Below are 14,582 nucleotides of genomic sequence, written 5' to 3' on the forward strand. Positions count from 1 at the left end.
GCACACCACACTTGACCCCTAAGGAATTCCAAACAGAATCAACACACATACAACAGCATCAGCAGCAAGATATTTTGAAACATCAACCCTATAGACTCAGCAGCACATCAATTAAATACATCAAATGGTATGAAATCAACAATATTATCATCAATTTAGCTAATCAACAACCTTTCATCATCATCACAACAATAATTTATTTAAAACACGAACATGATGCCGTGAAAACGATACTACACCACCTTGGCTCGGATTTGAACACACTGATTTAATGACTCAATATCACCATATAATATAATTATTTGTCTGATGATGTGGCACACCATCATCCTCAACCGCAACAGTCTCTCGATTCTTCTCAACAAACCTCAGCAGTAACTAATAATAGCAACAATGTTGCTGATTCAAATAATAATAATAACAATATCTCTAGTAGCCATCACCCAAACGAGCATCAACAACAAGAACACATGAATACGCAACAACACCACCATAGACTTCAAGATGACGAAGAAGATACAGATTCTGACGAGAATATTATTCAACAACACCAACATCAATCAGCACAAAACGATACGAGCGATAGAGTCCTTTTCGTATTCAATTTAACAGTTGATACCAAGGAAGAGGACATTAATCGCGAATTTGAGAAGTATGGTAAAGTTGAAAAAGTGTCCATAGTGATGGATAGAAAGAGACTCATCAACAGAGGCTTCTGTTTTGTAACAATGTCAACAGGTGAAGAAGCTAATCGAGCACTTGAAGCCAAAGTTGTAGTGAGAGGACAACAGCTGACCGTTGAAAAAGCCGCACGGGCTGAAGGTCATAACTCTACTCCTGGCCAAGGATACCAAGGCAAGAGAACACCAAGAGAACGTCTCATGCCAAAATCCATGCGCCACGGTGACAAGGACCATTCAAGGTCGAGAGGAGGAAGAGACGGAGGTCGTAGAGGAGGTGGAAAGAGCTCCTATCGAGACAGCAGTAGCAACAGTAGTAGGGATAGAAGTTCTCGAGGGAGTGGTGGTGGTCGAGGACGAAACAATGCACTTCCTGGATATCCACCACATCATCTTCCACCACATACAGCAGGTCAACCTCCCTATGGATACTATGATTATTATTACGGATATCCATATGCTTTACCACCAGGAGGAATTTCTCCTTCAATCGATGAACAGCATGCATCAACAGCAGGAGGCATTCCACCAAGAAATGCAGCCACTAATGGTAAGGATCCATCAAGACAAATGCCACCAGGCCTTAGTACTCCTCCGACAACAGGATTTTCTCAGCCACCTTACGGTACTGGAGCATATCCACCTGGAGGCTATCCACCATATTCTGGATATCCACCTTACGGAGGTTATCCTTACAGTTATTATCCACCTTATGGATATGACTACTATGGAGGTCCAGGAATGCCCGGACGAGAAGATCATGAAGGGGGCAATAACGCCTCTCCACCACAACATCATCCAGGTGGTGCTTCCTCTAGGAGTGTTGGTGGCTCTGCTGGCAATAACAGACCTTCACCGCAACGTGGTGGCCCAGGTAGATTTTATCCCTCGTCAAATTACAGATATCATCCATATCCTTCAGTTTCTGAGGGAGGTGTTGCTTCTGGCTCGTCACATCACAATGCAGGAGGCTCGGACTATGGAGATTCGCCTTACAACGCTGGTGTCTATGGAGGAGGTTATCCCATTGAGAAATAAATAATGAATTTCATTCTCAACGATACGATTTCAAAGATCACCGGCCGTTTCCAAAAAGAAAAAATTCAAGTGATGTCCTTCTTATTATGCTGCTTTAATGGTGGCGGCAGCAGTGAAGGAAGAAGAAACAACAATACTAAGGCACCATCTTCCTCCTACCTCAAGCAGAGTAAAGCCCTTGGTGATGATAAGGACAGGCCCTTATTGCAGCATGAACACCTTCCTTCCTCAACGGAACAAGTTGGAAGTAACAGGACTACACCACTCCCTCCGTCATCTTCACCCACTTCAGCAACCATGGTTGCTGTGCATTCAACAAGACAAGTTTTAGTACGAGAGGATGAAACCAACCAAGAAGAAGCCAATCAATGGAATGTTGCAACAAATCAAAACCTGTACTCGAGTGCCACGGAAAGTAATTTTCTGGATGATGAAGTCTATCATAATCGTCCATCATACACGAACGAGGAGAAGGAAAGCATGGTAGATCAATATTACAGCAGCACGAGCGAGTTTAAGATTCCCATGCATTCATCATCGTACGAAGAAGAGGAATACTTTGATGATGATGAGCATCATTTAATGATCGATCATCAACATGATCCATCTACTGGTGTTCATCCACCACCTCCTCAAACGAATAAGAATTTTCATTGGACCTCTCAATATCATCAAAGTGAAGAAGATGAAGATCTTGGAACGGAAAGTGCAAGTCCACCCGAAGAGACGTTTGATGAGAGTGAATACATCGATGACGATGATGAAATATTCCAACAATATTATGTATCTGTGGTAGACAACATAGACATGACCATTGTTGAGTTAGAATGTAGAAATAACAGAGAACGAGACAATAAGAGAATGAGAATTATTAAGGAGCTCAAAAAGACTGAATGCAATTATTTAAAAACATTGGAAACTCTTCAAACCTATTATTTAGATCCTTTGAAAGATGGTAAGAATAATATTGTCTCCAAGGACTTCTTTCAAAAGACTGTCGGAGAGTTGAGTGTAATATATGGAATTAACCAATTGTTTTTCCAAAAGTTATCGGAGCTGATCGACATTCCAGAGGAAGATGAAGATGAAAAAGCAATGTATGAGTATATTATCACTAAATCTTATGATATGGAAGTTAAGTTGGCGAATGAAATTGTTTTATTTAGCCAGGCCTTAAAACTTTATACCGGTTTCATTACCAAATACAAGAATTCTTTGGATCAATTGAACTCGGAGCTTGAAAGAAATAAGAGATTGCAACGGTTTATTAAGCAAGCATTTAAATCGATTCAACTTGCAGGTATGAATCCAGCACCACCGAGCTCCTATTTGATCGCACCTATTCAACGAATACCAAGGTATCAACTCTTACTGAGTGAATTGACAAAAAACTCAGCTCACTATCCAGAACTGCATGAAAAATATCTTCAAGCTACAGAGTCCATTACCAAGGTGGCAGAATATTGCAACGAAAAAGAGAGAGAAGTCCAAAATTTGGCACGAAGTTTCTCCATCTCTCGAAAAATCAGAAGTCGAAGTATCATTCAACCCTCGAGAAAATACATGGATGAGTGCTCGTTTGATTTTAAAAAGAAATCTCGAAAGGGAAGCTTGACCGCCTATTTATTTTCTGACGTTTTAGTTCTCACTGAAAAGAGTATGATGCAACAAAAAACAAAGAAACTCATCTTTAGTAAGGAAATGCCAATCTCTTTGGAAGAGGTTGGAGAACATGGAGTTGCAATTTGTCAAGGGAATAACAAGTATTGGACATTGATCATTGATCCTACAAGTTCAAAGCAACGACAATTTATTTCTCTTCTTAAACAACGATGTAAAGAGCAGTAGAGTTCTGTCTGGACGACATTTATGATTGTGTGAAAATTTAAGTGACGTAAGCTGCGGAGATGAGCTTTTTTCGAAAATTGAACTTGAGAGAAGTACTTCAGTCGATAAAAAATGAAATCATTCACTTCTGATCAAACGAACCTTCATCATGTAGAAATATCTGACACCAACACCTTCACCAACGAAGAAATATCAAGCTCCAAAACCATTGACACCAAATATGGAGAAAAACTCAATCTCCATTTCACAAAATTTCCAGTGCTGTTGCCAGTGATTCATCTCTCTTCCGTGGAACAATCGTTACGAAATGCACGACTTTGTTTTTCCATTGAAGGAATTGATGGTATCATTCTCATTGCACATTCACACCATCATCAATCATTGTCTTCACTTCAACTCACGGCACAATGTTATGCAGCAATTCGGAATGAATTTCCAAATCGTTTTATTGGAGTGAATGTTTTGAAATTTCAACATGCACCTTTGGAAGTGTTTGATTGGGTCATGAAAAATTGTCCCGGTTGTCAATGCATTCAAACAGATCAAGCATGGGCTTGTGTGAATAAGAATTTGGCAAAGAGAATTCTGGAAGCAAGAATACGTTCTGGGTTTTCTGGAATTTATATGGGAGGAGTTGCTTTTAAATATCAAGAACGAGTTCATGAAATGCAAGACGCCACTCCTGAGCTTCCAATAGAAGCCATTAAAGCTCTGAAGCATGCTGGATCTCTCACAACGAAATATGTAGATGTAGTGATCACAAGCGGAACAAAAACTGGTGATCTACCATGTTTGGAAAAGGCGAAAACTTTGAATTCTGTTTGTCAACCGTTAGCAGTCTCTGGAGCAGGGGAATATCTCGAAGATTTTGCACCGTTTGCTCAAGTTTTTCTTTCAGCAACATTTCTTTCCAAAGAATGTCCAAAACATGGCATCATTGATTCATGTGACGAAAGTTTTTGCGAGCTTGATGAAGAAAAATTGAGGAAGTGGGTTCAACGAAGAAATAATTATTTACTTGACAATTAAACAATTCATTCCAAATGAAAAATTCGCTTTCCTTATCATGGATATGTTGCGTAGAAGAGTGGTTTATTCCTTACTGACATGTTTCTTTGGATTATAAACTTCCCATTTCGAATAAGGAAGCTCATTCTTGTGCTTTTCAAAGAATCTTCGGTCAACAATTTTGGAAGCGTGAGCTTCTTGCTTTTCCACAGTAGCGTCACTCACTGCTCGGACGTCATCATGAACGTCAAATCTAAACATGACACCTGTTTTTCCCTTTGTGTTATTTACAATTAAATCATAGAATGAATAGTGATGTGGAATGATCAAGTCTTCCTTAATGTACATTAAATCAGAAACTGAAATTCTCTTCAGCTCTTGCCAATCTTGTTGAACCTTATACAAGAAACTCTCTACAGACGTTCCTTTTTTTACAACAATGGACTTTCTGTGACCACGACCATCCCAATAACTGTATGTAATTTCAATGTCCTCATTCTTAATCTTTTCTTGTTCGTCAAGCCATTCCTTTCGTAACCTTTCGATTTGATCTTGTTCTTCTTGTTCACGCTGTTTATCAGGTAAAAAACTGGTATCTACTTGAGGATTTTTCTTTATCTTTTTCATTTCAGGCTCTATTCCTTCTTCCTCCTCTTGTAATTCATCTTGAAACGATAGGACATGAACCAGTTTTTTTTGTTTCTTTTTTTCTTTCTTTTTTTGTTGGCGTTCCTTTTCTTTTTCTAATTCCAAACGTTTTCGTGTAAAATCTTCGAGTGTTACCAATCCGATGGTGTGTTCTACGAGTGCGTTATCCCGCACATTCTTTTTCTCATCGGCAGCAAATTTTGATGCAATGGATCCTAATTTATTCTTTTCTTTCAATTCCGATGCTGTTTTTTCAAAAAATTTTTCTAATTGTTCTTCTCGTTGCTTTTCCAATAGGAAAGCTTTGGTTAAATCAATTTTGTTTCCTTTATACTCCGCCATGATGATGTTGAATTGCAGTTGAGAATATTTTTTTGCTGTTTGAAATTTTATTATTGCGTCCCAAAATAGATTAAAGATGTTTGCATGACATCCAAAATTGTTGAAGCAGAATGATGAACTACTTCCAAGATAACACACAATCTTTAGACTTCTCGTTGCTTTTTAGCTCTTCTTGTTAAAACAATTATCACAACTGTGATGGCAGCTACCACTCCACAAACCAAAATGGATCCAAGCATAGAAACTGTGGCAGCAATGGCAGCGGCAGAGTCAGCTCCATTTTGAGTGGCTCCGTCTTTATGAATAGAAAATGAAGGAGGTGGAGCGACAGGAGATTTTGGATTGTTGGAAGCTTTCTTGAAGTTCATGTCGATCACTGCAAATGATGTCAAGTGTGAAGTGAAACATTTCATGGTCAATGAAATTGGATCGTATTTTGAAATGATTCCTTCAGGACTCCATTCTTCCTTAATTTCATCAAAATAGACACAGGTCAACTCAGATTGATTCGACATGGAATAAATATTTGAAAATGATATTTCAATCAAATATGTCAAATTTTGAACTTGAATTTCAACTCCACTGCCTTTTGAAAGAACAATTTTCACAATGGGTGAAATAACTTCTCTCACTTCTTCTTTTGTGGCGGTCACATTTTCAGAAATGCACACAATTAATGAAATCTTTGAAGATGTTGATGTTGCTTCATCTGAAATTTGTTTGGAAATATTGGAAGGAAACTGAATGAAAATGGTCTGAAAATTGTCAAAAGTCACATTTTTGGAATCTAATTGCGTCACGTTCGACAATGTTTCAACTTGAACCTCTTTCTTAATAATGGAATTATCGTTGTTCGTTGTTTCATTCTTGCATTGTAAAGTTCCATTGATGAAAATGGTTGGGGGCACGTTGGTACTGAACAATCAAAACCCACCCAATCCTTGCTGTCACATTGACACAAATCGGAGCATAACATTTACCATGAGAACTGCAAACAGTCTGATTCGATGCAGGAACTCCAAAACAAAAAGTTCAGAGCAAATTGTCCAGAATATCCGGGATTGCATACACATGTATTTGGAACAACACAGCTTCCATGACGCTACATACATCTGAGCTGTTTGACAAAATACCGTTGCAGATAGAATATTGACACCTTTCTCCTCCATAACCTGTGTTGCAAGCGCAATTGTCTGGGCTGAGACAGGTACCTCGAGCGCTGCAAACCTTTTGAGTGTCATCAGCTGAAATGCCATAACAGACAGGATTGTCACAAAAAGTTCCGTTTCTACCAGGCTGACATACGCAAACATCGGGAGCAACACATGACCCATAGGAGTAGCACACCATGGAAGAATTAGCTGGAATTCCGTTGCAACTATGATACTGACACTGATCACCATAGTACTTGGTTGATGACCATGGTCCAGTGTTACCTTAAGGAATACATATTGTTAAACGTTCTCAAACTCTATGGAATAGCAAACTTACATGAACAAACATTTGTTGCTGTACATATTCCGTTTCCTGAGCACACTGCACTAACATTTGTGTTCATAATTCCAAAACATTTGAAACTATCGCAATTGGGACCAAAAAAGTCTGGTGAACTACATTTACAAACATCAGGAGAAACACACGCTCCTTTTCCATTGCAAACGCTGGTATTATTAAATAGTATCTTATTGCAGTAGTAAAGTTGGCAGTACGCTCCACTGTATCCAGTTTTGCATGAACATGTATCAGGTGCAACACAAATTCCGTTCCCGTTGTTGCAAACAAAGGAAGAGTTAAATAGAAAGCCATTGCAGTCAAACTTTTCACAATTATTGCCATAATATCCTGCATTACATGTACATGTGTTGTGAGATGAACACACTCCATGGCCAGAGCAAACAGTCGAATTTGAATTCACAATTCCATGACAGTAGTGAGTTTCACAATTCATCCCAGTGTAATTTGATTGGCAAGAACAATAGTTGGGAGAAATGCAACTTCCTCTTCCGCTACAGACTGTTGGATCACTACTGTTCTTGTTAAAACAGATTGGTAAGCACTCGGTAAAATCAGAAGACAATACGTATGAGTTAGTGTCCGAACAAGTAATTGTCAGTTTTCGAAGTGCTCTATTATTCCTATCTGTAATAAGGAATTCTGGCTTAGAACCAAGGAAAGATATATCGACAGGAAATTCGAACAATGCCATTTGGCTGTCTAAATAACCAGGTGCTCCAGGTTGACCATTTCCAGCTACCGTTGTGATTATTCCGTTTCTGTTCACTTTTCGAATCACATGATTATGTCCGTCAACGATATAAACTTCTTTTGATTCAGAATGATAAGCCACGCTGTGAGGATATTGAAGACGAGCTGAAGTGGCTGGTCCATAATCTCCACTGTAGCCAGATTGACCAATGGTTCCTGCAAAAACAATCATTGTTCCATTTGAGAATAATTTGCGAATGACATGATTGTATGAATCAGCAATGAACAAATTTCCTTCAGGAGTGAGTGTAATTCCTAAAGGGTGATATAATCCTGTTGCCACCACCACACTGGTGTTGGTCACTCTCGTCCATTTAATGATCTGATGTCTTCCCGCATCAGAAATGAAGACAACAGAGTCATCTCTTGCTGCAGCAACACCATACAGTCCATAATTTGCAATTGGTGCCACTTGTAAACGAAGGAAACCATATCTGTTTGTAAATCATATTGTCTCACCACATAGTTTTTGGAATCTGCAACGTAGACATATTTTGTTCCAACAGCGAGTTGTGCAGGGGTATTGTATTGAGCAGACAAAGCAGCCACATTGTTGACAGCATCTCCACTAAATCCAGTACCTGTGAAAACAGTCCTTACGAGCGAGATTGGATTGATTCTGTAGACATATCCAAGAACACTTATGATATAGTCGCCGCTGTCAGGAAGTATGGCAACACCGTAAAGACTGGATTCCAAATTGGTCATTACGTTGCTGATGGAATAGGTAACGCTTGAGTTTACAGAACAAATGTCATCGTAAAAGCATGCTGTTTCTTCGACACACTTGGAATTATTGGATGACCACACGTAGCCTCTCTCACAACCAATGCTTAGCTTTCTAATTGAACGGCTGTCACTATCTGTAATGAGAAGCGCTTTTTCAGTGCTGTCAAAAGTAAGAAACGTTGGATATCTCAAGAGAGGACCAAAGGTATTGGTGTACCCAGGTGCACCTTGCTGTCCGTTGCCTGCAACAGTGAAAATTATACCATTTCTGTTCACTTTTCGAATCACATGATTATGTCGGTCAACAATGTAAAGCTCATTCAGAACACTGTTATAAAGAACAGAGTGCGGATATTTAAGACGAGCTGAAGTGGCCGGTCCATAGTCGCCACTGTAACCAGATTGACCAATGGTTCCTGCAAAAACAATCGTTGTTCCATTTGAGAATAATTTGCGAATGACATGATTGTATGAATCAGCAATGAACAAATTTCCTTCAGGAGTGAGTGTAATTCCTAAAGGGTGATATAATCCTGTTGCTACTACCACACTGGTGTTTGTAGATCTCGTCCATTTAATGATCTGACCCTTCCTTCATCAGAAATGAAGACAACAGAGTCATCTCTTGCTGCAGCAACACCATATAGCCCATAATTTGCAATTGGTGCCACTTGGTAAACGAAGGAAACCATATCTGTTTGTAAATCATATTGTCTCACCACATAGTTTTTGGAATCTGTAATGTAGACATATCTCGTACCAACAGCGATTTGTGCAGGGTTATTGTATTGAGCAGATAAAGCAGTCACGTTGTTGACAGCATGTCCGCTACCTCCAGTACCTGTGAAAACAGTCGTCGACAGGTCAGCAGGATTGACTCGAACAATTTGTCCTTGAACACCTATCAAGTAATCTCCACTCGGATGAATAACAATTGCATCCATAGTTGATTCCATATTTGTGAGTAAATTGGAGACAGAATATGTGAAACAACTTGCATGGTCAGAACATGATGAAATGGAACACTGAACCCCTTTCCAACCAGGCCTACACAAACATACATCCTTTCAGAGCACAATCCATGCCCAGAGCAAACTTGGGATGAATTACCAAGTACTCCAAAGCACGACACACCACCTGTTTGTGCCGAGGCAAAACGCAGCTTGATGCAAACTATAGCAATGAGAAGGCAAACAAGAGAGCGGAAGAACATTTTTCTTAATGAAAATCGGTGAGAAATCAAAGCGCAATACGACAAATGTGAGGGAAATATATACCGACCTTAATGGGTTGCCGCTGTCAGTTATGGAATGTGTTGGTTTTCCATTCCATCAACGGAAATCAAAATTATCATCAATCGGGAGTAGAACGTTTTTTCTGATTGCAGTACACTAATTTCTGGATAGAGAAAATTGAAGGCCTCTCTCTTAATCATTTTTTTAAAATGAAAAAAAACCCAAATGTGGAATGGATGATCAAGCCTATGCCAATGGCTCTTTGGTGCCAATGCTGACTGGATAGTCATTCAACTTTTTCCTAAATGCTGGTTGTCGTTATTGAAATGTCTGATCGAGTAACATTTTCAATAATTCAAAAAAGATCATTTACAAAAAAAATGTCTCGATCTTCGTTTCTTGATGAAGAGTTATTGGCCGATGAAGATATTGCTGATTTGGTAAATTATTACAATCATCATCATCAGCACCAACAGCCACAAGGAAATGTAAATTATCTCGTTCAGCAACAACAACAACTCGCAAATACTATGCAGCAACAACAAGGCTCTCCATTCTTTTCATCATCGTTAGTAGCATCCTCCTCCTCTCTTCAACAAGGTCCATCTTTGGATATTTCTATTGAAACAGCCATTGATGAACCGTTCCGACATCAATGGTCTAATTATGATCTCAAGAAAGATGATGAAATGTATGAGAAATATAATGTTGCTTTGAAAATTAAGAACAATGCCAATAGTACCAGTGCACCTTTATTATTGAATTGCAGACATGAAATTCATGACAAGGGAAATATTTGTGAGATGAGTCACAAGAAAACCAATGTTACTGGTTATTATTTGGACTTTTTGTTGTTTGATTCTCAACCCTTCACGTTGCAACCACTCGAAGAAAAAATTGTTCTGGTATCAATATCAAGACCTTCCAGAACCATGGTTTCTCATGGAAAGTATTATATTCAATTCTATGTTCTTACAGCAGGAAATTTCCAATTACTTTGTCACACTCAACAGGTAAAAGTATTAACGAGCAAAAATAAGAATAATAGAACAAAACGTGTTTCATTGGATCCGACAAAGCAAGACATTTCTGTTAAAAATCTAGTTCCAAAAGAGTGGCAACACATTCAAACTTCTCACCAAGTATTTGAAGCATGTTTTTGGGATGAAGTTGATTTAACTGGTGAAAAGAAAAAGTATACTCCACCACCTGCATCTACCACAGCTTCATCATCAAGAACTAGCGCTACATCAAGCAATCCTTCAACAACAACTCCAAAAACAGAAATTCAAAGCAATGGAACGCCCCAAAGTAGTTCACCTGGCCTCATGAATCAACAGCAGCAACAAACATCAACAACTAATGGTGAAATGTTGTTACAGCAGCATCCACAAGGACATTCCCATTTCCCTGGTCTGGGAGATGGTGGCTCTCCTCTTTTCAAAAATCCACTATCACCAGGTTTAATGGCAGGATTAGTGTCACCAAATCATGATTTTTTGAGAAGTCCTTTCAGAGATGATCATCATACGCTTGACTCTGAATTTCATGGACATTCCTTCTTGGAAGAACCCTCTGGACATATTCAAAATTACATTCCAATTAGCACACATACGTCTATCATTAAGATATTCCAAAAACAGCTTGATTTTTACAAACAACAAATGGAAATTCTTTTAACGGAACTAAAACGACATGATAAACGAATGGCTGAAACACTCTATAGACAGTATGCTTCTGTTTTACAACGAGATTCCATGTCATCAAGCACTTCCTGGGATGATTCCAACATTCCATCTGAAGAGGATTTGGAAAATATGTTCAACAAGATGAAAATTATCAAGGAACAAGTGGAGCAGTCCATCAACGACTCCAAAAAACCGCCATGCTCTCCTGTGGCATATTCAAATTTTTCACCACATCATGATTATGTACAAAGCCCCACCTACTCTCTTTACAACTCTAAAGATTATGATTTCTCGTTTGATGAAGATGTGACCATTCCCGACTATTATGAAGTGAAATGTAATTCTACCGTTCTGAAAACATGGCAAATTACAAATTGTGGAATGCCATTTCCTCGTGGAACTAGAATTGTGGTCAAATCCGATAAAGAGACGCCCTTGGAGAGCGACGAGCTGTTATTACCTTTGAGAAATACGATTGAGGATCGTGTCTTGTCAGAGAGTGAGCTGGCTGGTTTTAATGAAACAAAGAACATTTCTTGTTCTATTAAGGCTCCAAATGTGGAAGGTCTCTTTCGAAGAGAGTATTGTTTGCAACTTCCTAATAATATTGAATTTGGAGATTCGTTGGTTGTCATTTTCAGAGCTGTCAAATAATATTGGATTTCGAATTGAATCCATTCTTCACGCTGAAATGACAAATTCATCATCAAAATAAATTAATGTTTATGGTGTAATTATAAGACTTGTTGTTTGAGGAATCATCTTATTGTTGGTGACTGAGTTTGTGAATGACCAAAGGCTCCAATCCACCAAGAACAATCAATTCTTGAGCCACTGGACCCACAGGATGGAATTGATATTCTTTCTTTGAGCTTCCTTCCAATAGAGTCAAACAGGAATTTCTAAAATCAATTCTGATTTTAGCATTCTGGACAAGAACAGTCTCCTTATTGGTACCTTGCGTTTGTTTCAAATAGTCCACAAGAGCTGGCACCTCAATACATAAAAATCCATTATTGGTAGCATTTCTCTTGTACGTTTCACTGAAACTTCCTCCAACCACTACTTGAATGCCCAAATATTTCAAACATGTGGCAGCTTGCTCTCTAGAGCTTCCCGTTCCAAAATTATATCCACAAACAAGAACATGTCCCTTCTTGGCAATTTTCACAAAATTTGCATCATAATTTTCCATAGCGACTTGAGCTTGTTCTTCAGGAGTGATGGTTTCCTTATACGTGTATTTTCCAGGATAAATTCCATCTGTATTGAGATTATCTTGATGAACGAAAACTACTTCTCCTTCCATGACTTCTGGAAATCCCTCAATAATTTTAGTCTTTCCGTGTGAAGACGATCCAGACTCACTATGAACTTTTTTGGAAAATTTAGCTACTACTTGGTTGCCACTGCCACTCGTTGAAAAATATTCTGGCAATGAAATGAAACCTTTCAATGCACTGGCCATGACTACTTCAGGAGAAGCCAAATAAGCTTCTGCATTTCGAGATCCCATTCTTCCTTTAAAATTTCGATTCGTACTTGAAATTCCAACTTGTCCATCTTGTAACAAACCAGTGCCTAAACCAATACAGGGACCACATCCTGGTGGAAGAACTTTGGCTCCAGATTGTACTAACAATTGCCAATCTCCAAGTTGTTCACTTTCTTTTTGAACCTTGTCACTCGCAGCAGAAATGTACAATTCCACACCTTTTGCAATTGTTTTTTGAGAGGATCTTCTCAAGACATTGGCAGCTTGATGAAGATCGTTCACTCGACTGTTTACACATGAAACAATATAGGCCTTGTGGACTTGAATTTGCTTTTTTGCAATTTCTTGGACGCTTTGCATGACTTTGACATGATTGGGTCCAGAGACGTGAGGATCCACTGTGGAAAGATCCAAAGTCAACGTTTGAACATAGTGAGCATCTGGATCTGGAATGAATTTCATATGATCTTGTTCCAATTTTTGAATGGCTTTCGATTTGTTGGAGTTTTGTGTCTTTTTTAACCAATCAATGGTTTGAGAATCCACTGGGAAAACACCAGCTAAAGCACCCCACTCAGTTGTCCTATTGTTTTGTAGTCAACATTATAAAAATTCAAAATGGTTCCATTCGTATGGTCAAAATGAACACAATTCACATGTTTGTGTGAACCAGTTAGGAAATTAATGTTCAAATTTTTTCATGAACACTTACATGTTTGCAATGGATAATCTTTCATCAATCGATAATGAACTAATTCCATCACCTGTAAACTCCACACAATGATTTAACACTTCGTCATTATTAAAAAGTCCACACAATTCAATAATCACATCTTTACCACTCACTCCTTCTCTCAATTTACCAGTCAACTCAACTCGTGTAATTGGAGGAACTTGCCACCAAGTCGATCCAGTTGCCCAAATCGCAGCAGCATCAGTTCTCACAACAGGAGTTCCCAAACATCCAATTCCACCATACATATTGGAATGAGAGTCACTAGCAGTTGTAAATGTGAGAGGCCATGCATATCCTTCTTCGATCATTACTTGATGGCCAATTCCTCTACCGGCTGGATAAAAGACAATTCCATTTTCAGAGGCAAATGATTCAATTTTTTTGTATTTGGCGAGATTGGCTTCGGAAGTGTCCTGAATGTTGTGATCGAGAGCAAAGACGGGTTGTTTTGGATTGGCAAATTTCAGTGGTTTTTTACATTCTTCGAAAAAGGCTTTAAATTTGATCATGACAGCACTGTAAAATAATAGAAAATAATAATCAATATTGAAATAATAATAATCAATAATATTCATTCAGTGTTTAAAGTCTTGTTCATCACCTACCTGGTATTGTCATGAGTTAAAATATGATGAGGAGAAATTTGCAAATAATCTCCCGAGCTCACCAATCCATGATCCTCAGGTGCATATTGTTGTAAAATTTTGTGGATCATGGTTTGATGTTGTCGAAGAGTGAGCGAGTTGGAAAACAATCGTACTTGTTGACCATGTTGTCGTAGTCTTCGAAGGAATAACGAAGAGAGTGCCAATGTTGTGTTGGTGTGATACGCACGGGAAGTGGTGTGGAGCATTTTTCTTGATTCGCGAA

At 38.7% G+C, this 14,582-nt stretch overlaps 7 protein-coding genes across 7 annotated transcripts; 4 read left to right on the plus strand and 3 right to left on the minus strand.

Annotated features, from left to right (window-relative positions):
- Window positions 1-124: 124 nt before the first annotated feature.
- On the plus strand, window positions 125-1,718 carry C9374_011911 (uncharacterized protein; the record flags this gene model as incomplete). Its single annotated transcript, XM_044687619.1, has 2 exons — window positions 125-127; window positions 345-1,718. The coding sequence occupies 2 exons, from the start codon at window positions 125-127 to the stop codon at window positions 1,716-1,718; spliced, it is 1,377 nt and encodes a 458-aa protein (XP_044542796.1).
- Window positions 1,719-1,790: 72 nt separating this feature from the next.
- On the plus strand, window positions 1,791-3,566 carry C9374_011912 (uncharacterized protein; the record flags this gene model as incomplete). Its single annotated transcript, XM_044687620.1, has 1 exon — window positions 1,791-3,566. The coding sequence occupies one exon, from the start codon at window positions 1,791-1,793 to the stop codon at window positions 3,564-3,566; it is 1,776 nt and encodes a 591-aa protein (XP_044542797.1).
- Window positions 3,567-3,677: 111 nt separating this feature from the next.
- C9374_011913 (uncharacterized protein) lies at window positions 3,678-4,595 on the plus strand (the record flags this gene model as incomplete). Its single annotated transcript, XM_044687621.1, has 1 exon — window positions 3,678-4,595. The coding sequence occupies one exon, from the start codon at window positions 3,678-3,680 to the stop codon at window positions 4,593-4,595; it is 918 nt and encodes a 305-aa protein (XP_044542798.1).
- Window positions 4,596-4,658: 63 nt separating this feature from the next.
- Window positions 4,659-5,564, minus strand: C9374_011914 (uncharacterized protein; the record flags this gene model as incomplete). The annotated part of the gene is made up of 1 exon (XM_044687622.1): window positions 4,659-5,564. One exon carries the CDS (start codon window positions 5,562-5,564, stop codon window positions 4,659-4,661), a length of 906 nt encoding a protein of 301 aa, XP_044542799.1.
- Window positions 5,565-5,707: 143 nt separating this feature from the next.
- C9374_011915 (uncharacterized protein) lies at window positions 5,708-9,514 on the minus strand (the record flags this gene model as incomplete). The annotated part of the gene is made up of 5 exons (XM_044687623.1): window positions 5,708-6,430; window positions 6,675-7,000; window positions 7,056-8,151; window positions 8,289-9,146; window positions 9,197-9,514. The coding sequence occupies 5 exons, from the start codon at window positions 9,512-9,514 to the stop codon at window positions 5,708-5,710; spliced, it is 3,321 nt and encodes a 1,106-aa protein (XP_044542800.1).
- A 659-nt stretch (window positions 9,515-10,173) lies between these two features.
- On the plus strand, window positions 10,174-12,135 carry C9374_011916 (uncharacterized protein; the record flags this gene model as incomplete). Its single annotated transcript, XM_044687624.1, has 1 exon — window positions 10,174-12,135. The coding sequence occupies one exon, from the start codon at window positions 10,174-10,176 to the stop codon at window positions 12,133-12,135; it is 1,962 nt and encodes a 653-aa protein (XP_044542801.1).
- Window positions 12,136-12,244: 109 nt separating this feature from the next.
- C9374_011917 (uncharacterized protein) lies at window positions 12,245-14,565 on the minus strand (the record flags this gene model as incomplete). Its single annotated transcript, XM_044687625.1, has 3 exons — window positions 12,245-13,559; window positions 13,689-14,228; window positions 14,318-14,565. The coding sequence occupies 3 exons, from the start codon at window positions 14,563-14,565 to the stop codon at window positions 12,245-12,247; spliced, it is 2,103 nt and encodes a 700-aa protein (XP_044542802.1).
- Window positions 14,566-14,582: the final 17 nt, after the last annotated feature.

This window comes from Naegleria lovaniensis, assembly GCF_003324165.1.
Source record: "Naegleria lovaniensis strain ATCC 30569 chromosome Unknown tig052, whole genome shotgun sequence".
Classification (NCBI taxonomy): Eukaryota; Heterolobosea; class Eutetramitea; order Acrasida; family Naegleriidae; genus Naegleria; species Naegleria lovaniensis.